The sequence below is a fragment of the Dasypus novemcinctus genome, chromosome 7 (genome assembly GCF_030445035.2).
Source record: "Dasypus novemcinctus isolate mDasNov1 chromosome 7, mDasNov1.1.hap2, whole genome shotgun sequence".
NCBI classification, from domain to species: domain Eukaryota; kingdom Metazoa; phylum Chordata; class Mammalia; order Cingulata; family Dasypodidae; genus Dasypus; species Dasypus novemcinctus.
This window is the reverse complement of record NC_080679.1, coordinates 1388680-1411190: the sequence shown is the minus strand read 5'-3', so window position 1 is coordinate 1411190 and position 22511 is coordinate 1388680. Positions and strand designations below refer to the sequence as shown.

The window sequence follows — 22511 nt, the reverse complement described above, 5'->3', positions numbered from 1 at the left end:
CGACTGACACTGAGCTGGTGTCACAGCGAATGAGACTATTACACATTTAGGATGTTAAGTTCAGGCCCCATGGCACCCACAGAAAGAACACTGGAGAATATGCCAGTTCACAGAGACAGAAACAGAAAGACAGGTTGCCGGGAAGGGGAGCGGAGTTAGTGCGCGGCGGGTGTAGGGTTTTTGTTTGGAGACATGGGAAAGTTTTAGAAAAGGAGGGTGGTGAGGGGACTGCAACCTTGCGAATGTTTTTGATATCACTGAACAATGGTACATATGAAGTGTTCAAGGAGCATGATGTGTATAACCTGCACTCAAGTGTTCAGAAAATGGATTAATAAATAGGTAGACTAGATGGATAAACAGATGAAAGGGAGGGAGGGAAGGAGGGGAGGACAAATTGTTAAAACCGGCGGATCTGGGTATCTGGGGAGTACGACGGAGTTCTCCAGTGGAGTCTGTATTATTTTTGTAACTGTCCTGTAAATTTGAAAGTATTACGAAATAAAAAGGTAAAACAAAACAAACAGAAGAAGAGCAGGCTATGACCTGCTCACACAGCCCCTTCCTGGAATTTTCCGTTCTTTCCAGGGAGCTAGGAACCGGCTAAACTTGGCGGGACGACAACCGTGGCCTCACAATTCAAGCTCCAGCCCTCTCTCTACGCCTCTCTCCTAGTTACCACACCCACAGTCCAACAAAATAACAAATCGACCTGACGCAATACGTAAATAGACTATGGAATGCCCCCAATAAACGTTCATGGTAGAAAGTGTCCTGGAGTTTTGATCCGTGCCGATTATGTCGCAGAGTCCCTCCCACCTTTGGGCGCCTGCCGGAGTAGACGCTGTGCTGGCCTGAGGGGTGCTCCCACTTTGACCCCCCAGCCTGTCGTGCAGGTCCTCCAACCGTCCCCACTCTATGGACCAGCATGTGGCGCTCAGAAGCAGTGACTCCCGAGGCCCGGCGGCTGGTGGTGGGGCGAGGGTCGGCCGCACGGGGCAGTGTGCGCAGCTGGCGGCGTTGCCGCTGGCACTCGTGAACGCGGCCATGCTGTCTGTACAGAAACATGCCTGGGCCAGCCAGCGAGCCCCAGCGGCCATTCCATGAGGATGCCAGGCTTGCCCTGCCTCCCCCGCCTGGCGCTCTGGCCTCCACACGGCCGCAGCGTCCCTGAGTATGCGTCCCTGTCCCTCAGTCCCACAGGCTGAAGGCTGGGTCCGGCCCTCGGGGAAAAGTGCCCACCAGGGGCCCGCAGCCGCCCGCGGGCTCTGCCGGCTCTCACTTGTCGGAAGATGTAGCTGGCCAGGGGCTCCTCCAGGCTGGGGTGGCGGTCGATGAAGGCAAAGAGGTCCAGGCCGGAGCCGTGCTTCTCCATCACCAGCTGGAAGAAGCCTTGGTTTTCAAACACGTCCACCACCTGGAGGAAGACAAGGCCAGCGCTGCCGACACGGTCAGGCCCACCACGCCCAGGCCTGTTTTCAGGAGCGAGTGAGGGCGGCCTCAAAGGGGAGACCATTCCCCACCTTGATGATATTGGCATGCTCCACCCTGGACAGAATTGCAATCTCCAGGGTGACTTTTCCAAGCTTGGGATCCTCAATCCAACAATCCTCCAAAACCTTCTCCTTCTTAATAAATTTCACCACAACCTGAAAGGGAAGCAGAGGCGAGAGCTGGAGCTACCTCTGAGGGTCCCACTGAGGTTGTGCCCACCGCTGGTCCACGACGCAGGGCCGGGGGCATGAAGGGAGAAACGCGGTCACGAGCCCCAGCAGGACGACGGGACGGAGGCCGCAAGGTGGGCCCCGGGGGCCTCGGTGGGCAGGTGCTCCTGAGAACACGCTGGACGCGCCCCCTGCCCGGAGCTGGGCCCCCAGGGGTGGGGTTCCTGGTGCTCAGCTGCCCCAGGCTGGAGGTGGCAAAGCTGGAGAGAAGCGGGGGAAGGCGCGCGGGGCGGGCAGTGGGCCAAAGGGCGAACAGAGCAGAGCCGCCGGAAAACCCAGCAGGAGGAAAGCCAGCAGGACCCCGAGCAGCCACGCAGTGCGCAGTGCCCAGCGGGGGCTGGGCCAACGCTGAGGCAGTCACGGGCACAGAGAGCCAAACGGGAACGGGACGGCTGCGCCAGCCAACAGCAAGGCAGAGCACAGAGCAGATGCGCAGGGCCTCGAGAGGGAGGAGCGGAGGAGCCCAGGAGAGGCTGAACAGCGCGCCGAGCGCAAGGCTTTGCCCGGGGCAGCGACGGGGCGCCCGCGCAGGGCGCAGCACAGGCCGGCCCCCGCCCGTCCTCCAGCCCTGCTCGGGGCCCCATGCGCCCCCGGAGGGCCTGGCCGGCCCAGGAGGCCCGTGCCATCTGGAACCGGGCTTCCCAGCCAGGGCGCAGCTGGAGGCGGGGCCTGCCGTGGGTGGCACGCAGCAAGGAGCCTGGGCAGCGGGCGAGGGGCCAGGCAGAGGCCTTGGGTTGCTCCCTCACTGCCCTCAGTCACGAGGGAAGACGCAGGAAGACGCGTGGGAAGCGCCAGCAGGATGGCAGCTGTACCTCCAGCCACGGCGGTCACCATGGCCAAGGCACCCCGGCAGACGGGGCTTTTCAGATTGGCCAAAAAAGCAACTGCAGCCCGACGCTGCCTACAAGGACCGCTTTAAACACAGAGACGCACACAGGCTAAGCGTGAAAGGCTACATAGGTGGAAGCCGGAGCAGATAGACCCGTGCCACGGTGACCTCAGTACAAGGAAAACTGCCTCAGAAGAGAGGGTGCTGCCTAGCGAGCAAAGGGCAATTTTGTCAGGAAGATGGGACTATGCTAAGTCAGTATTCCTGGAACAACGGAGCTTCGAATTACATGGAGCAAAATCTGGCAAGATTGAAGAGAAAGAGACACATTTACAAGTACAGCTGGAGACTTTGAAACTCCTCCTAAGAGATGGAACTAGTAGGCAGAAAACCAGGACTAGAGGAGAGCAGAGGGGCACTGGCACCCACACGACCCGAGGAACATGGACGGGACGCTCTGCAGCAACGCCCGGGGACATCCAAAGACAGGGCGTGTTTGGAACACAGTGCAAGCATCGACAGATCGAAAGGAATTTAAATCACACAGCCATGTCCCCTGACTACAAAGGAATTAAACTGGAATTAGAAACAGAAAGCTATCTAGAGAACCTCACCCATCTGGAAAGCAAGCACATTCTCAATAACTCAGAGGGAAGCAAACAAGACACAGGGTGTCCCGCGGGGCCTGTGGCCAGGAGGAACACGGCGGCTCCGGGGCAGCCGGTCACGCAGCTTCGATGCAGATGCTGCCGACACGTGTGGTTCAGGGCACGGACGTCCCGCAAGCTGTGTGACTGTCTTATGCACACTGTGCTAAAAAACAGTTTTCTAAGTAATTGCTAAGATGCACAGCACGAGAACAATAAATGCCCTTTTCCTTCTTACAGCTATACACTTTCCAGGCCTCTTTTCTCTTCGTGCTAGCAACTAGAAACCCAGCATTTAACCCTGAATTTACAGGTTGTCTAGGATACTGGGAACAAAGAATTCAGAGGAAACAGCCCCTTCCCTCACAGCTGGCAAACACCACCACAGCAGGCCAGTGGTCTTCAGAAGCTGCGCACTAAGGCCACTACCAGGACGGGCCCCGCCGACAGGAAGGTTCCTCGCACAAGGGAGACCCTCAATCCCCAGGGCCTCCCTGCGCCCCAGGAGCCCTGGCCTACCCATTAGTGTGTCTTCTGATTGGTCGTGCTTAGTATGTTATCCTGTGGTAATATTTAAGCTGACATCTCTGTTTTTTGAAAGGTAAAAATCGTCACACCCAGAGAAGCGCTTTGGAGCTTCCTAAGAGGTCTAGCAGAACCCCAGAGCCGAGAGACTCGTGACTCAGACAAGAAAGCGCGGCTCTGCCTCGGGGAAGTTCAAGGAAAAGACAGAAACTCAAGGGACAGTTGAGGCACCAAAGATGACAAGTGCACTGGAATCTGAGCCTGAGAGTGGGCCCTAGAGCCACAGAAAACCCAAGGCCACAAAGGCTTCCACTATTGAGTGCTTGAAATATATGTACACTTAATTTAACAAGCTGGAAAGATAACTCAGAGTACTAGGAAGGAAATAAAGATACAGAAAGGAATCGACTGAAATTGAAAAATGGTGCAAAATACTGGTACATAAAATAGGCAATCCTTTGGCAGCCTAATAAAGAGAGAGAAAAACACAAAAACATGGACAGCAAACAGGTAGTGCTGACCACAGGAAGAAACACAGCCCTAACCATACAAGGATCAGCACCAAAAGGGCCACCACACAGGCCTTACCCTCCTTCAATATCAAAGTAAAAGAAAAAAAAGCCTCAGGTATGAAAATAGGTGAAAAAACCCCAAATAGTAGACGCAAACCCCAAGCAGCCATGCCCTTAAGACTGAGACACAATCAACAAGGGCTGATTCTATGAATGGAAGAATTCACTTTCTTCGTTACATTAAAAAGGAAAAAAGGATGTGGCTGTTTCAATAAATGTTGCAAAAAATATGTAGTATAACTCAGTAATCATTCTCTAACACAAAAAATTTTAGTGAGCTGAAAATAAAATGAAATATCCTCTAATAAATGGTAATTGTCAAAAATGAAAGCAGCTGCTGCACCTGGCAGAGCACTCACTCCCTGGCCAGGAGCCAGCTGACGGGGCGGGAGGGCGGACAAGGGCGGCTGCTGTCAAGGGGCGCAGCGAGAACCCGCTGAGAAACACGGGCCAGAGAGAGCTGCGCCCAGACACGGGACATGCGACACATCCCAGCAACGCTGCTCAGGACACGCAGGGCGAGGGCTTCCGTTTCGGGTTGGCACACGCAGGGGCAGGGGCCTGGGCAGTGCGCGGTGTCCACACAGGGACGGCGGCCCGGCTCCCGGGCAGCAGAGCTGGCCTGGCTCCAGTACCCGCCACGGTACAAACAGCGAGCTGCAAACCAAATCTCAGTGGGTTCAGAGGGGCACTGACGAGTGCTAAAGCCCGCGGGGTAGAGGAGTACGTAAGGATGGCCTCAACGATGGGCAGGGGCGGTTGGGGCCCCTCCACGGCCATAGCCCGGGCAGAGTGGGCAGCGGGCCTGCCCTGGAGCGCCGGACGGCCCCCGGGGCTCGCGCTGGCTGGCTGGCTTCTTGGTCTGGAGGGGACTTTTTTCCCAGTCGGGCGGGTGGGCTGCCTGTCACCTGGTCCTGAACGTGCGTTGGAAATGGCCTGGCATGGCGGGCAATGGGAGTGCGTGGAGCCAGGTGCCCGTGGGATCTGAACCCTTGGCGGGCAAAGCCGGCAGCGTGCCCAGAGTGAGGCCAGAGGCCTCGGAAGAACTGCAAATCCAAATGCCAGGCACACGGAGGAGAGGTGAGAAGGGCGCCGGGGGCCGCAGCAGCCACGTGCGGCTCGTGTGCAGCTCATGTGCAGACCGGGCAGCCGACGGCTCCCAACAGGGCCCCCGGTGCTTTAGAGGGCCTCCCTCTGTTGCGGCGGAACCCGGAGCCGAGCCCCCAGGGACAGTCCCAGGGCTGCGCCCTGCGCCACCTGCCCAGCTCCCCACAGGCACAGCACCTCCTTGTTCTCCTCCTTGTCCACCGCCGTCCACACGAAGCCGAAGGCCCCGCTGCCCAGGGGGCTCAGCGTGCTGTACTTGTGGGAGTACGCGCCCTCACAGGCCGCCAGCCCTTCCAGCTCACCCACCGTGGGGGGCTCCTCAAGCCACGTCCTGGTTCTGAGCACCTGCGAGCACAAGGGCAGGTCTGAGGCTGGGGGCGGCCACAGCAGGGGGTGGCGGTGCCACGTGGCCGGGCCCCCTCCCCACCGCCAGGAGCCACCACAGACCCAAGCAGGGAGAGCGCATGCCCTGGGCTGCCCCGGAGGCTGGGCCAGGACCAGCCTGGCCGGTGTCAGAACGTGTTCCCATCACCCCCCAGGGACCGGGATCCTCCATGGGGTCACTCGTGGGCGGGTAGAAGGCAGTGTAAAAAGCCACCAACAGACCCGCTTTTGACCCCAGAGGAAACAGAGAGGGATGCTCGTGAAACGTTCTCCCCACACTAAAGGCCAACAAGACGGGCTGGCCCTTGCCAACCTCGCCCAGGCTGGGTCCAGAGAGCTCGGACATGGAGTGTGTGGAGCCGGGCAGGCTGACGAGGAGCTCGGACATGGAGCGGGCGGAGCCAGGCAGGCTGGCGAGGAGCAGGCGCGTCCTGGTGGCCGAGGCGCAGCGGCTGCGCAGGAGGTCTTTGACGAGCCAGCAGCAGAACAGGGTCACAGAGCTGTGGAGCTGCACCCGCTTCACCTGGAACTGCATACCTGCAGGGCGGCAAGGCGAGAGGGCAGGGCCCGCTGACAGTGGCGCGGACGGCAGACGCAGCAGCCGCGCAGCCTGGAGAAGGGGCACCGCGCGGGTGGGCGGGGCACTCGGGGCGGGGGATGGAGGGTGGCCGCTCTCCCTCGCCCAGGGTGGCGGGCAGGAGGCACCCGCAGCTGAGCGGCCAGGGGCCCACCCTCAACGCCCACTGCAGCGCGCCTCTGCCCTCCGGGTCAGGAGAAGAAGCGCCCGCCGACACCAGGCACGGCCGCGGGGGCTCAGCCCCCCACGCGTGCCCGGAACCCCCTGCCTGCTCAGCGAGGCATCTGTGTTGGGCGCAGCCTCCCTGACAGATACCGAGTCAGAGGCAGTAACTTTTGGAGGTGGGTAGGGAAGTTACACGAGACATTAGTTTCTTCTTTTTGCCGATATTTTCCAATTTTTTTACATGTAACATTTACTTATGTGACTTTTTTAAGGGTACAAAAAAAGTCCTAGTAAGGAACACTACATAACTATATAATAAGCATGGAACCAACAGACTGAAATAACGTGGGCCAGGTAAGAAGCGGGGTCAGGGTGGCGGACTTGGGCCAGTGGTTAGGGCGTCCGTCTACCACATGGGAGGTCCACGGTTCAAACCCCAGGCCTCCTTGACCCGTGTGGAGCTGGCCCATGTGCAGTGCTGATGCGCGCAAGGAGTGCCGTGCCACGCAGGGGTGTTCCCCGCATAGGGGAGCCCCACGCGCAAGGAGTGCGCCCCGTAAGCAGAGCTGCCCAGCACGAAAGAAAGTGCAGCCTGCCCAGGAATGGTGCCGCACACACGGAGAGCTGAACAAGATGACGCAACAAAAAGAAACACAGATACCCGTGCTGCTGACAACAACAGAAGCGGACAAAGAACACACAGCAAATAGACACAGAGAACAGACAACCCGGGCAGGGGGAGAAGGGAGAGAAAAAAATAAATAAATAAATCTTTAAGAAAAAAAAAAAAGAAGCGGGGACAATCAAAAAGACAGGACAGGACAGCAAGCATAAGGCCCCTCAGAGGGAACAGAGAAGGGCCCTGGCTGCCGTGGCACCCCCAAGCGGGGGGCTCTCCCCAGAGCAGACCCCTGCACCCCAAGACCGGAAGCCGGGGGGAGAGGACCTAGGGGCAGCCCCCCGGCTCGGGCCGCTCCCCTCAGCACGCACGGAGGTCAGGAGGCCCTGCCAGGGCACCTGGGGCTGCGGAACAAGCAGGCCCCTCCTGGCAGCCGGGGCTCCCCCCTGCCCCCCTGCTCCCAGTCCCCTCCCCGCTGCCCCCCCCACGGCCCCCTGTGCCCGGTGCCCAGCTGCGGCGCCCGGGCAGGCACATACTCAGTCGCGAGCCGTCACGGTGGTAGCAGCTTCCGGTGTAGGTGCCCTCCTGGATCTCGTGCCGTGGGCCGGCTGCCCCGGGCGCAGGGGTGCTGAACCCCCTCACGGGCGTGGAGGTGAGCTGGAGGCTCCCCTTCGGCTGCTCCGCTAATGGGAGGACGCCCGCGGGCACGGCCCCAGGCAGGGAGGGGACGCCATGGCCCCCCACCCTCTCCCCCACCCACTCCGGGTTTGGCGGGCATGGCTGGCGCTGCCTGGTCGTGCCCCGGACAGCCCTGGCGGAAGGTTCCAGCCTCGCCGAGGTCCACGGAGGCGCTGCCCGTCAGCAAGAGCAGCCCCGCCCTGCCCCTCGGGCCCCCCTGCTCCTGTAGGCTGCCCATGTCCAGGTCGGACGTCGCCAAGGACGAGGGCGTCCCGTCGGGGTCAGAGGTGGCACAGGAGCAGTTTGACGGGCCTCGGTGCGTCCGCGCACCAGACAAGAGCCCCCCGAGGTCCCAGGAAAGCGTGTTGACATTCGCGTCCTCGGCCTCCGGGCCCTCCAGGACGCCAGGCAGGTCCGTGGCAAAGGCGTAGCAGGCCGAGGAGCTCCCCGAGTGGCCGCTGCGCAGGTCCCTGCCTCTGAGCTCGCAGCGCAGCAGGGGCGCTGCGCAGGAGGCGTGCTCAGCTGGAAGGGCAGCATAGGGGACCCCGGTGCCCGCCCCACCCGCCCCCAGCTGCTCCTTGATCAAGCAGGTCTGCAGCTCTTCTCTGTCGCTTCCCCACTCCAGCCACGGCTCGTCCAGGGCCGGCGTCCTGAACCAAGCAGCACCGGAGGCCCCGCCTCCCCTCAGCGCGCTCTGGTCTCTCTCGTGGCCAGGGCGGGGCGCCAGGCAGCCCACGCCTGTCGGCAGGTCCGCAGCCCGGGGCCCAGGCACGGGAGCCCCAGCCAGAGGGCCCAGCTCTGGCCGCGCTTGCTGATACGTCCCACACGCCTGAGCGCGGCTGCCCTCGTGCTCAGCTCCAGCTGGACTTTCAGGATCTTCCAGGAACACAGGTGGGCTTGTAGTGCCTGGTTCAGACCCGCGTCCCCCCGGGACCTGCTTGGGGCTCTCTGCAGCCGGCTCCTGTTTCACCAGGGCAGCGTCCTGCCGCTCCCCCGGCTGCGTGCTGTGGACTGGGGGGCCCCCCTCCGTGGTGTCCTGCTGCTCCCCTAGCTGTGCGCCAAGGGTCAGGGGGGCCCCCTCCGTGGCGTCCTGCTGCTTCTCCGACTGCACACCGTGGGCTGGGGGGGCCTCCTCCGTGGCATCTTGCCGCTCCCCCAGCTGCGCGCCGTGGGCCGGGGGGGCCCCCTCCGTGGCATCTTGCCGCTCCCCCAGCTGCGCGCCGTGGGCCGGGGGGGCCCCCTCCGTGGCGTCCTGCTGCTCCCCCAGCTGCATGCTGTGGGCCGGGGGGGCTCCCTCTGTGGCGTCCTGCTGCTCCCCCGGCTGCGGACTGCGGCCTGGGGGGCCCCCCCGTGTGGCGTTGTCCACCCTGGGAGGGTAAGATGGATTTGTTAGGGGCCACAGGAGTGGAGAAGAGAGATTCTCTATTAGAGACAAATCCGAAGCCCTAACGCGCCTGACAGACGTTCCAGCTTCTCCAACATGAACCTCACTGATTCCAAGAGCAGCCCATTATTTTAAGACGGGTCAATTTTCAGAAAAGAAGCTGCCTCCTCTCCCCTCTGACATCTACAGAGATGTTCCTGGCTTCTCCTCCCTGTTTCCTCACCTGTACTGACCCCGGGGGCTGGGGAGGACAGCCGGGTGACCCAGGCAAAGCTGTGCTGCTCTGCGTGGCTGCAGGGCGCCAGCGCATTGCATCATCCCTCAGAGGTGCAGTCTGCCCCCCCTGCCCCGCCCTCAGGTCAACCGGTAGCCACTACTAAGGGACGCACCCCTGTCCCACCCCCTGCCCTCAGGTCAACCCACAGCCCCTCACTGTGGGACGCACCCGGGGGCTGGCTGAGCGCAGAGGGAAGGGGGCCGGCCTCCGGCTGCGCACTGAGCCCGAGCCCTGACGAAGCCCTGGCCCCGGCTCTCCGCCAGCACAGGGGTCTCATCACCACGTGGAGGAACGTTCTCGCCCGCAGGCAGGGAGTCGGTGCTTGGATCTAGCAGCAACAAAGAAGAGTGTTTCTTGCTGATCAGCCCAGCCCCTACCCGCCCTGTGCCCCCGGCTCAGTCACCTCCATCCCGCCCACTTCTGCCGCAGGCTCCCAGCCTCCTGCCCCACGCGGGGCCTCTGCCCGCGGCCCTCCAGGGCTCCCGCTGACTCCGAGGAGCCCGCAGCCCGGCAGCCCCGCGCCACGGAGTGCTCCCCGCTCTCACCTCGGCCGCCTGCTGTGTGCAGCCCCAGGGCCCTCAGGCTCCGCCCACAGCGCCCGCGTGAGGGCCTTGCTGGGCCCAGCACCTCGGCCCATCCTTGCCACCGCCCCCCGCTGCGCCGGCGCTGCCCCCAGGAAGGCCGGGGGAGGAGGCTGTCCTCACCAACAGCAGGACGGCGGTCAGCAACCCCGTGCGCCTGGACGCCCCCGGCAGGAGAGCTCCCACCCAGGGACCCAAAGCTCCACTTCTAAAAACATGTCCTAAGGAAGCAATGGGACGTTTTGTGACTTCTCCCCAAAACTTTCTACAAAGAACAGGAACTACACGTCCGTGTGCACACGCTCCTGAGAGAATGCGTAGTTCTGGTAAAAGAAGGGAAATGTAGTTGCTAACAGAGAAAAACCTTAAAAACACACAGGCCTTGCTGACAGCAAACCCCAGTTACGATGAAAGAAATACCCCGTTAAGGAAGGCAGGCGCGCGCAGGGTCACGGCAGCGCAGTGGCTGCCTCAGGGACCAGCTGCCTCCCAGCTGAGCCCGGCTGGAGTGTGCCTGGAGCGCGCCGGGCACCCTGCCCTCCCGGGTCTGTGCTGTGCCTGACCTGCTCGCACGTCTGTCTGAACCTCGGGTCTGTTTGCGTGTCTGTCCTGGGGAGGTCAACCCCGCCCGATGCCAGGCCTGGCTGGCTCCGCCTTCTGCGCGACTCAAGTGGCGCCCGCCTTGCGGGGTCCCTCCCAGTCTCCAGATCTATGCTGACCACAGGCACCGGCCCCCAGGGAAGGCCTTCGGCCAGGACGTGGGTGCAGGGCAGCGCTTGGCCAGCAAGTGGGCATCCACAGGCAGACACAAGGGCAGCCCGCATCCTCCCCGATGCGCAGGTCCGCAGCATGAGGCGGCCACGGTCAGCCCCTCCGGGGAGCGCGCAGCCCCTGGGCTTGCCAGGCCGTTGCAGCGGCCGCTCCGAGGACAGAGCACTGCGCTCCTACACTCCACCCACAGCTCCTCCGACCGCACATACAGATGCTGGGGGAGAACCAGCCCACAAAAGGCCACGTGGGCAGCCCTGGCCTGGCGTCAGACCGCAGGGAGACAGGACCTCCACGGGAGCCGTGAGCTCAGGCGCCCGAACCGCGGGAGGGGGATGCCGTCCAGTGAGGCCGGGGGCTCGCACGCCAAGGAGATGGCAGAGGACGGAGCAGGGGCAGCCAGAAGCGGGGTCACCCGAGCCCGAAGAGAAGGAGGGGGCACCGCCACGTCCACCACCATGAGACGGAAGAGCCGGGCCTGAGGGTGGCTGGTCCAGCCAGTGCACCAGTCTTCAGAACGCATCGCCCAGCTGACGCCTCGCTGCTGGACGTCTAGACCCAAAACCCTGGGCCGGCAGTGCCTGCTCTATAGGCTCACCCACTGTGTGGTGTTCGTTTTATCAGCCAGAAAACTAAAGCAACAGGCATACAGGAATGTTCGTTGCGCTAACTTCAGATATTAAAGCCACCAAGGATCAAAGGAATTAAGGACACAACCAGGACTCGGAACATCCCGCTGGGGAAGGGACCGGATGAGCAATGGCAACTCAGTCCTAAGCCACGTAAGCCACACAGACGTCGCAGAAAGAGCAGAGCCCGGCGGTCAGCTGACCGCATCCTGGGCCAGGTACAGGGGAGTCTCCCCTGGGCTCTGGCCCTGTGGGCGGGCCCTCCCCGCCTCGCCTGCACGCACCCCCGCGGGAGGCCAGCGGCCACGGGCGCGTCTTACCCTCAGCCCCGCTGCCCAGGCTCCAGCCCGGCCGGGGGTCCGCCGCGAGCCCTGTGCCGCGCTGGGGGCCGAGGTCCAGGCCGCTGGCCGAGTCCGGCAGTGGTAAGGAGCCATCGTAGGCGAGGTCCATGTAGCCGTAGAAGCCGGGGATCAGGAAGGTGATGTTCTGGGCACAAACAGCGAAGCTTCAGACCAGAGGGCCCAGGGCCCCCCTGAAGGGGGGAAGGAAGCCAGGAGCAGGTGCCCAGCGCCTCTGGCCTGACGCCCCAGAAGCCAGGAGCAGGTCCCCGGCGCCTCTGGCCTGACGCCCCAGAAGCCAGGAGCAGGTGCCCGGCGCCTCTGGCCTGACGCCCCAGAAGCCAGGAGCAGGTGCCCGGCGCCTCCGGCCTGACGCCCTGGAGGAGCAGGAGCCGGGCACCTCCAGCCTGACACCCCGGAAGCCAGGAGCAGGCGGCCAGCACCTCCGGCCTGACGCCCTGGAGGAGCAGGAGCCGGGCACCTCCAGCCTGACGCCCCGGAAGCCAGGAGCAGGCGCCCAACGCCTCCAGCCTGACGCCCTGCACCCCAGCCGTCCTAACGAAAGGCCGGCAAGCCCTGAAGCAGTTGTGCCGCCACCCTCACATGCCCAGGCGGACACGTGCCCTTGGCGCCCGTGTCCGTTTCCCCAGCCTGGGAGGCCTGGGGTTCCGCCCTTCTCCCCACACGGCCCACAGGCAGCTCAGGTTCTTCCAGAACAGGGCCAAGGGCGTCAGGAAAGCACTGAGGCAGGGAGGCTGCTCCGGCCTGCCCTGGGGTGAGGGCCCCGGGGCGCAGGGGCTGCGCTCAGACCCGTCCTCTAGCCAGCTGTGCAGCCCCTGCCCGCCCCCCGACTGTGTGACCCGAGCGCCAAATCGGCCGGCCAGGCAGGAGATGAAGGGCCCAGGCTAAAGCCGCGGCGTGGACGCGCACGGCGGCTGTGCACAGCCCGCTCCCCGAGCCGGGGCCCGGGCCCGATGTTGCCCACCTTGCCCAGGAGCTCCGTCCTGCCGTAGCCGAACAGCGTGAGGGCAAAGCTGTGGTTGACGCCGTGGATGGTGCCGTCGCGCAGGAGGGTGACGAGCCCGCTGATGGTCGCGAACACCCACACGGACGCCGAGAACTCGGGTGCGGGGGCCGGGCCGCCGGGCGCCTCCTCGCTGCCGGCCGCGGGCTTCAGCTTCAGGCTCAGCGGGAACGTGGTGCCGTCCTTGGCTCTGCCCACCGACCGCTGGATCCTGAGGTCCTGGGAGAAGGTGCTAGCTCGGCCCAAGGCAGAGCATGGCCGCAGGCTGCAGGCCGAGGCGGCTCCCCTCGCTTCTCCCTCGTGCTCTACCACCCCTTGGCCCCAGGAGCAGAGCCCTGGACAGGGGGCACCCACAGCCCGGGGGTCCCCCAGTCACACGCCCCCCAGAGCAGGCCCGAGCTCAGCACAGCCCCAGGCGCCCCGGAATCGCTTAGCGAGGCGCCAGCCCCAGGCCCCCCGGAATCGCTTAGCGAGGCGCCAGCCCCAGGCCCCCCGGAATCGCTTAGCGAGGCGATAGCCCCAGGCGCCCCGGAATCGCTTAGCGAGGCGCCAGCCCCAGGCCCCCCGGAATCGCTTAGCGAGGCGACAGCCCCAGGCGCCCCGGAATCGCTTAGTGAGGCGCCAGCGCCAGGCCCCCCCGGAATCGCTTAGCGAGGCGCCAGCCCCAGGCCCCCCGGAATCGCTTAGCGAGGCGCCTGCGCCCACACCACCTCACCAGCCACTGCTCCACTTGGCCCCCAGGGCCGCCCCCAAGACCACACTCGCAGTGTGGGGGCTGGGTGGGGGAGAAGAGCCGGCGTGGCCTGCAGCGCCCTCTGGCCTTGGACAGGGCACCCCAAACTCCGGCCTCTCTGCGGCCTCCATGCCGACAGCCAAGGGCAGCGGCTCCCTGGGCCTCGCCAGCCCTGGCCCCCGTTCATCTGCCGCCCAGGCCGCCCCTCCCTGGCCTGAGCTGCTGCCTCCTGCCCCGTGCTCCTAAGGGAAACCTTGAGCGCGTGCATCCTGCCGGGGGCCCGCGGTGGCCAGCTAGACCCACGCCTTGCTGGGGTCCCTGCTCCGCACCAGTCCCCGAGGCCCAGTCCCCAGCGCAGGGCCAGCATCCGAGGCCCAGGCCCTTGGGAGAGCGCTGCCGCAAATACGCTCTACGCGGCGCCCTGCGTATGGGCATGGCAGGGCGTCCCGGGGCGCGGGGGCCAGCAGGGCCGCTCTACCCCACCCACGTGTCTTCTGCACAGGGGTCACAGCAGGCTGCAGCCGCTGCTGGGCCGTCTTCCCGGGCAGCGCCCAGCCTGCAACCTCGCCTTGGGGCCAGTGGCTGATGCTTCAAGGCAGAACCCCGGGCAGGCTGGCCTGAGGGCCCGCTGGGCAGGCAGCTGACCCGCCACGGACGCCAAGCACAGAGGTGCCTTCTCAGCGTGTGCACGGCTGCCCTGAGAGCCACTCGCTCCTGCGGTAGCAGCGCTGCAATCCCAAAACCAGCCGTGCAGCCTGGCCCTGCGCCTGCTGAGCGCGGGTCACAGGGAAAGGCAGGCGGCAGCTGGGAAAGCGGGAGGATCCGGTGCCCGCAGGGCCTCAGCCCACCCCACACCCCTGTGCCGCCAGACCCGCCAGCCCGGGAGGGGATGCCCTGGTGCCCACAGCCCCTAGGCCTCCACTGGAGATCCCAGCGCGTCCGTTCCCAGCGTGGAGAGGGCTGAGGGGCGAGGGGGTCAGCCGGGAGGCCAGGTAGGGCCTTGACCCCTGGCCAGAAAGCTCTCGGGGACCTGCAGTGTCCACGTCCACCCCGCGGGGGCCCTCGGCCGGCAGCCGCGCTCACGGGCTCAGAGCCCCCCAGAACCGTCCCGCAGCCTGCCGGGCAAGCCGTGGTCCTACCTTTGGGATGTGCCCCCCGGGAGGGGGGACCTGCACCGAGGGAATCAGGTCCGTTATCTGCTGCCCAGCCACTTCCTCCCCAGACGCGTAGCCATGGAGATGCGCGAACAGGCTGTCGCAGGACGTCACGGTTCCCTTCGGGAGGAGGCAGGCTTTCTCAGCGCTGAGCAGAAGCTTCGAGCTCGTCAGCTTCGCACGCCCCAGGCAGCGATGCCCCAAGCCAAAAGCAAGGCCACCCACACGTCCTCGCCGACGCGTGCGAGGGGCGCAAGCCGCCTCCCCAAGGCCCACTCCTGCACCCATCACCCGGACGAGGAAACTGAGATGGGCGGGCATGGCTCGGCGCGAACCACAGGCCCGCACGCCCCGGGCCCGTTCCCGGGTGAGGCAGGGAGCACGTTCCTGAAAGGCTGGGGGGTCCCAGGAAGCTGAGCTTGGGGCACACACGGCACAGCTGGTGCCGGGAACCAGACACTCACGTTGCTTCGGAAAGTGACGTGGGCCGAGACGCGCTCCACGGGCTCCAGCACCACCACGCAGCAGCGGCTGCGCCCCTGCACCATCCTCTTCATCCACACGGAGACCGGAATCTTCTGCCCGCTGCGGCTGACGACGTCCACCTGTGGCCCAGACAGGCTTGTGTGCAAGGCCAGAGCTGGGACCAGGGGGCCAGTGTGGGCAGGAGGGTGGCATCGGGGCCCGAGGGAAACCGTCTGTCCGTCCTGGGGCCCGAGGGAGGCCGTCCATCTGTCCTGGGGCCCTTAGGCCATCCATCCTGGGGCTCGAGGGAGGCCGTCTGTCCATCCCAGGGCCCTGAGGCCATCCGTCCTGGGGCTCGAGGGAGGCCCTCTGTCCCCAGGAGGCCCCTCCCCAGACTTGAGGCACTTGGGGATTTCCAGCCTCTGCTCCCTGCTGCACACCTCACAAGTCTACAACATACGAGCAAGGTCTCTGATCCGCGGCATTCTAATCTCCAAGTGAACGTAAACCACGGAGCAGGTTTCTCTGTTCACGCTCAGCTTCGCGGTAAACACGCAGGGAAAAGAGCAGGACACAGACGCCCATATGCGCCAGATGCCTTAACTGGTTTCCTCTTGGAGCCCGTCTCTCGACCCAGCCCCTCCCTGGCGCGATCTGCCAGCTGCCTTCCCCACCTGCTGCCCTGGTTCCGCCTGTCGACATGGGGGCTCCACCCGGCGCCAGGTAGGACGCGCCGGGGCTGCGCGTCCAGTCGCCCTCCCACTCCAACAAACACCAGAACCAACAGGACTTGCAAAGACAAGAAATCCCTTCTACCACGTTTGGAATCTGACGTGGTGCCAGTTTGCAAAATGTAGTCAAGCAGTATTGTCCTCAAACGAATACCTGAGACGTCCTGGAAGTCAGGGAGCCTGAAGGGCCGCTCCTGTTCCTTCCCAGAGCGTCTCCCGGCCCTGCGAGGAGGGGAACCACCCGGGGGGCCAGCCGCAGCGTCAGGGGAAGTAGTTGCAGCCCAGGGGACGCCAGCCAGCGCCCCGGTGCCAAGAGCCCCGCAGCCCACTCACCACCACGCCGGACAGCTCGGACGCCTGCCTGTCAGCCTCCACGTGCTCCTCGCCGAGGGCCTCCGCCACGTCCGAGCCGAACTTGACGAAGAACTGGGTGAGCCTCCGGCCAATCAGGTCGTGGCTGCTGTACCCCAGGAGCTCGCACGCCCTGTCGTTGGCAACGAGGACCTGAGCAGCAGCGCAGAGGACGGGGAAGCGCACGTCATGAGGAGAGCCCAGGAGGAGGGCAAGGCCGGAGGCGGCGGGCGCCTGGGCTCCCCGACGGCACCCCGGAACTCCAGGGAAGCTGACCGCCCTGGCCCAGCATCGCCCACGCCTGAGACTGGACTCTGTCCCCAGCAAGAACAGCCACAGCTGCCAAGCCAAGACTAAGGAGAACAAATCGAGCCTACACCAAACCTCTCCCTGGATCCAGCGATGCTGGATACGTTTCTCTACGTGAGCATGGTGCCAAAGCACCAAATTCTGATAAAATGCCAATTCTTACCTTCTTCACTCCCCGCCTAGGCGACTGTGAGTAGATAAGCTACTTAACCCCTTTCCTTGAGTCGCCTTCTCAACAAAAGGGTCCGGTTTGTTTTACTTGGGTCATCTTTAGGCCTCCAAACTCGCCCGCCTTGTGCGAGTGTAGAGGTGAAACCTGACGTTTCCTAACCGCAGCCCAAGCACACCCGATCCCCAGTGGGGGCCGCGGTCGTGCCCCCCGCGCTCACCTCTGTGGTCTCGGCGTCCACAGTGAAGACGGCCTTGTGGGGGCTGCACACGGGCGCCGCCGGCCCGCAGGACAGGCCGTGGAGCAGGGAGCTGCAGGAGGCGCTGCCCGGGGAGCCGGCGGGGTCGGGGCAGTCGGGCGGCCAGGGGCAGGGCGCTCGGCCGGGGCAGACGGCCGGGGCCGCCAGCGACGACAGGCAGTAAGAGCTCCACCGGTCCCCTGGGGGAGGAGGGGGGCACGGGCGCTGGAGCCACTCAGAGGCCACCAGTGTGGAACCACCCGCCTGCTGGGAAAGGGGCGGGGTCTGCAGCTCACGGCGTCCCCCACTGCGCCTCACACCGACCCGGGACCAGCGAGCCGCCATCTGAGGCCACAGCCGCCGAGACTGGGCACACTCAGGGGCACGATGGACCCCAGAGCGGCGCCGCGGCCTGAGTGACACAGAGGCCCTCCTCCACAGCCCCAGGCCCCCGTCAGTGACCCTCCTTCCTGACCTGGGGCTCCGCGGGAAGTGGCCTTGAAAGCCTCAGGACTCCAGAGCCCTTCGCCCCCACCTCCTGCCCTCTCTCTTCTCTGCCATCTCGTTCCATCGGCAAGCTCATCCCCACCGCTCCAGGCGACCTGTCCTGGAAAGTCTCCAGACACTTAGAGGCTTTCACACAAGGGTCACTTCTTGGCCCAACTAACTCATGACCAGAATTGGCCCCAGGGACCTCGGCCTCCCCTGAACCCCCACGGAGGGACTCGGCCTCCGCTGGACCGTAGGCCTGGCCTTCTCCCCCTTGCACCTGTCACCAGGGAAGCCCCCGGCTCAGCCCTCCATCCTCTGCTCTCTCACCCGCTCCCTCCCAGCAGCTTTAAATCACCTGCTCTCTAACGGGGCAGCCAGTGCCATGCACTGTAGCCCAGCCCTAGCGTCTCCCGCCAGCTGGCACAGGGGCATCTCCAACACAAAGTGCCCCCAAACCAGGCTGCCAGCCCCCCCAGCACCCCCTCTCGGAGTGTCGACGCCACAGACCAGGAAGCCTGAGCCCTCCCACCTCGGATCGCATGGCCAGTCCCTGGCCAAGCCTCTCGGCGCTCCCCTGCAGGCTCCGTGCAGACCAGCAGCACCCCTGGTCACCCCAGGCCGCCGCCCACGCCCCTCGCCCAGTCTGCCCTGGCTGTTCCCACCAGGCTACCAGTGATCCTGTTAAAGCACCTCTGAGCAGGCCTCTGTGACGTGGCCACAGCTTCCCACATGCGCAGAGGAAAAGCCGAGCCCTAAGCAGGACCCCAGGCCTCACCACCTGCCCCACGCCCGTCCCCCAGGTCCCCGGGCCCGGCCGCTGTCCGCTCTCACCTAGACCTCACGGGCTCCCTCTTTCCCTCCATCTCAGCCCAAGCCCAGGCCTCACCTCCCTGGACCCCGCAATGCACAGCAGCGCACCCGCAGCCTCCACCCTGCCCGTGACACCCCTGCTTGTTACACGGCGGCACAGGGCGCTGCATACCCAGGAACGCTGCATACCCGGGAACGCCAGGGCCACCAGGAGGCAGCATTCGCAGTGAGCGAGGCCTCTTCAGCACCGGGACAGCGCCCCAGGGCATGGCGGGCACTTCCGGGCTCAGGCTGCAGGAGGAGGGCCACCCTGAGCCCAGGCGGCCCCAGGCCCCACCAGCCACACACACCCAGCCTCCCACGCCGCTCGGGAGCTGCAGGAGCCTCTTCTCCCAAGCGTGGACAGATCCCAGGACCCGTCAAACCTGGGCTCCGCCAGAGAGGGAGCAGTTACCAGGGCCTCCCGGCCATGCCCTGCAGGGGCTGACCCACCTGTGGGCACCCAGACAAGGAGGACGCGGGCGGCCGGACTGCTGCCTACTCGGCCACCACCGTCCCTGACCACAGCCTAGGATCACCTTCCGGAAGCTTCCTCTCTGGCAGCCACACAGCACCTCACTTCATCTTTCTCCCTTCTCCCTCTCCCTCCCCACCCGTCCTCCCTCTTCCCCCACCCTCTGCTGAGTCCTGTACTGGGAACACGGCGCCCTCCGGCCACCCCACAGCCCCGGTCCCGACTGGACTTGGTGCCCTCTGGCCACCCCAGGCCCTGGTCCTGCCTGGCCCTGGGGCCTGGTCAAGGAGGCTGTCTGGCTGGAGTTATCCCCCTACGGTTGTCTGCTGGGGGTGCCGTGCTGAGGGTCAACCAGACCCCAGAGGCAGCTTCCCTGAGACCCCCTACCCCGGGCACTTGGCACTGCCCCCTCCGCGGCCAGCCTGCGCCATCTCCTGCCCTCCTCCTCTGGGGCTCGGGGTTCCCTGGCTAGCGCAGCCTCACCCCGGCCGCCTTCTGCTCCCTCCTGCCCCACCCTGGCGCCGCCCCTGCTCCTCGCGTAGCCGCCAGGTCCAGCTCCCTGAACCAACCTGGGGCCAACGCCCCCTGAGAAACTGCCTGGGCCAGCGCCGTGCACGAGGCCTCTCAGCAGCACCCCCACCCCTGCCCCGAGGGCAGCACCCCGCCCCTGCCCCAGCTGCACCCCGTGCCGCCCCCTGGACATCCACACCAGGGGTGCTGGCTCCGCACCTTCCCCTCCCCACACCTGCGCCTCGCCCCGAGCGGGGTCCTGACTCCCCTCCCCGGCTCCGGGCGGCCTCCAGTGCTCCCACTTCCCCGCTGCACCCAGGCTTCCTGCGTTACCAAAGGCAGGGTCCCGCGCTCTTCCTCGGGGCGGCCTAGGTCCCCGACTCGGGGAAGTAGTGCGTGCAGGGAGGCTGCAGCTCCCCGCCCGGACTGGCTGCTCACATGCCCTCCCCGCCGCCGGGGTGAGGCCAGCGCTCGCTCGGCTGCCTCCACCTGGGCAGAAAGGGCGCACCTGCAGCTCAGGTCAGGAGGACCTGCTGCCTCAGGGAGCAGCCGGCCGGCACCCCTCCAGCCCCATCAAGTCCGCTCCGCGAGTCCCAGTGGAGCAAAGCAGCAGGAGGCGCCGTCCCGCCGCCACCCAGCCCCTAAACAAGTGCCCCCCCCCCGCAAGCCAACAAACAGGCGGGGTGACGTTAGCGTGGAGCCTCCACAGGGGACGCAGCGCAGTCAGAGGTCCTTACCGGAGAGCGCCACCCTGCTCCGGCAGAGCTTGGCCAGCCCGTTCTTTCGGCCCAGGGGCCAGCAGGCCGGCGACGGGCACTTGCTCGGCACGGGGGTCCCCTCCGCCCGCACCGGCCAGGGCAGACTGCCCGACAGACATCTGCGGTCGTCCTCAAAGGCCATCACACGCGTGTCCTCCATCGGAAGGCGGTGGCAGTCCCCAAGTCCGTGCTCCTCAAAGCCGCCAACTGGAAAACAAAGTGCACCTCCTTGGAGCCTGCAGTGCACAAGCATAAAGGCAGGTGCCCAGCCGCACTCCCGAGCCTGGCTCCCCCCAGCTGCCCACCTGGGCCGGGGCTTCGCCACGAGCACGGGCAGAGCAGCTGTGCTGAGAAGCTCTTCCAGGCATACACAGGAGGGCGTGGGAAAGAGAGAAGGAAACAGGAGGGCAAAAAGCAGAGAATGGGGCGGGAAGGGGCCGGGATAGAGGGCTGCTAGCGGACTCCGGGTGGGCGCAGTGGAAGTGCATGGGGCGGCCCCACCCTGCCACCCACCACGGCACTGCAGGGGCGCCGCATCAATCACCTGCCCGGGCATTTGACGTTTGTTTTTAGCTCTTTATTTTGAGATAACTGTAGATTCACAAACAGATATAAGAAAAAAATACAGAAAAGTGCCCCCCACCCCCCAGCCCCCAATGGAAGCACTGGCCCAAGCACGGTGCAGAACCACAGGCTGAAACTGGGAGACGGCCCCACACCCTCCAGCTTCACCCGCTTTTCCTGGCGCACGCGCACGTGTGTCCATGCGTGCTCGTGTGCATTTGCTTGTCCGTGTGTGTGCATCATGCCCATGAACCTTCCATGTGTGCAGATCCACGCAGCCAGCCCCGCAGGGGGCTGTCCAGCCCCGCCCAGGCAGCAGCGAGCATGAGCACAGAACACCCAGGCTTGCACTTTCCTGCACCCAGGCCTCAGGACCGAATCCAGCAGGGGCTGCCCCGAGGGAAGCCCCGTCTCCGCAGGAAGGAAGAACGGCAGGCACGGTCACTGTAGGACCGACAGGAGGCCACGGTCCCTGGGGACAGGACCCACTGGGGGCCCAAGCCGGAGGCGCCACAGCCGCCCCCTCCGTGCACCCGTGCGGGGTCCAGTCCAGGGAGCCAAGGCGGGGGCCCCCGAGCCCGCAGCCACTCCCCTCCACCTCCCTCTGGGTCTCCCAAAACCCAGAATTCTCCGCCAAAGCGCCTGGCACCCACTTCCGAGACCTGCACAGGCCTCTTCCCGGGCAGCCCCCCACCAGCACACAGACCCCCGGGCGTGGCCCTTCGCAAGGTGGGCAGGCTGGCCGGGCAGGAGGCAGCTCACTGTGGGCGCCCGGGCCTCTCCCCCCGCCGCATTCCAGCGCAGAGCACCGGGTCCCCGGCCTCCAGCCCTACCCTGGCTTTCAAGGTCATTATGAAGACGCGCTTACCGAGACCCGAGGGACTGCGCGTGGTGTAATTTTGTGACCATTTGCTGTGTGTTCTTCTGTGTCCGCTTGCATTCTTGTCAGCGGCACCAGGAATCTGTGTCTTTTTGTTGCGTCTTCTTGCTGCGTCAGCTCTCCATGGGTGGCGCCATTCCTGGGCAGGCTGCACTTTCTTTCACGCTGGGAGGCTCTCCTTACCGGGCACACTCCTTGCGCGTGGGGCTCCCCTACGCGGGGGGCACCCCCGCGTGGCAGGGCACTCCTTGCGCACATCAGCACTGCGCATGGGCCAGCTCCACACGGGTCAAGGAGGCCCGGGGTTTGAACCCTGGACCTCCCATGTGCTGGGTGGACGCCCTAACCACTGGGCCAAGTCTGCATTCCCGAGCTTGGTTCATGAATTACAGATGCCAGCACGTAGCATGGAGGTCTCCACTGCGCTCACGCCCAGGCCCCTCGACTGTCAGGGCCTGACAACCCCCCACCTCGGCTCCCAGCTCCTGAGCTTGGGGGGCGGGAGGGCACTGGACAGCGGGATACTGCAGGGCCATGAAGACCAACACAGAAGGACGCTGGCATCGAGACATGCCTGAGCTGCGTGCATGAGACCAAGGCGGCAGAGGCAGACGGACAACAACCCTCCGCGAGTCCAGGGTTCAGTAAGAGCCCTTTCCAGTCCACGGGGATTGACCGAGCGTCTGCCAGCTGCCCAGAGGCCAGCCCAGCCTCCCCCCCCCCCCCGCCCCCCAGAGACCCAGGGCGGGGCCTGCAGACTCGTTCCCCAAGAACACGGAGCGGCACTCCCGCCACCCTTGGAGGGCTCCCTGCAGGCACTCACCTGCAACCTCTGTTTCAAGTGGAGCGAGAACAACTGGCTGAGCACCTGGGGGGAACGTGTATCCCTATGCCTTGCCGTGTACAAATGTTAGCTCTCAGTTAATTTAATACAAAAAACAAAAGCCCTAGGAAAAAAGTAGGACCAGGAACGCAGTGGATCGGATAAGAGTGACTATCGCATTT

General features: G+C 64.8%; 1 protein-coding gene across 1 annotated transcript in view; it reads right to left on the bottom strand.

Moving 5' to 3' along the window:
- PASK (PAS domain containing serine/threonine kinase) overlaps positions 1-22511 on the bottom strand; it is a 38132-nt gene that overhangs the window by 9005 nt on the left and 6616 nt on the right. Inside the window, 14 exon segments of the mRNA XM_058299742.2 lie at positions 1283-1417; positions 1524-1649; positions 5582-5749; positions 6102-6325; positions 7686-7927; positions 7929-9194; positions 9657-9816; positions 11787-11952; positions 12790-13047; positions 14701-14835; positions 15180-15320; positions 16245-16415; positions 16961-17178; positions 20042-20269. Of these exon segments, the coding sequence (XP_058155725.1) occupies positions 1283-1417; positions 1524-1649; positions 5582-5749; positions 6102-6325; positions 7686-7927; positions 7929-9194; positions 9657-9816; positions 11787-11952; positions 12790-13047; positions 14701-14835; positions 15180-15320; positions 16245-16415; positions 16961-17178; positions 20042-20222 (3591 nt within the window). The 5' untranslated portion in view covers positions 20223-20269.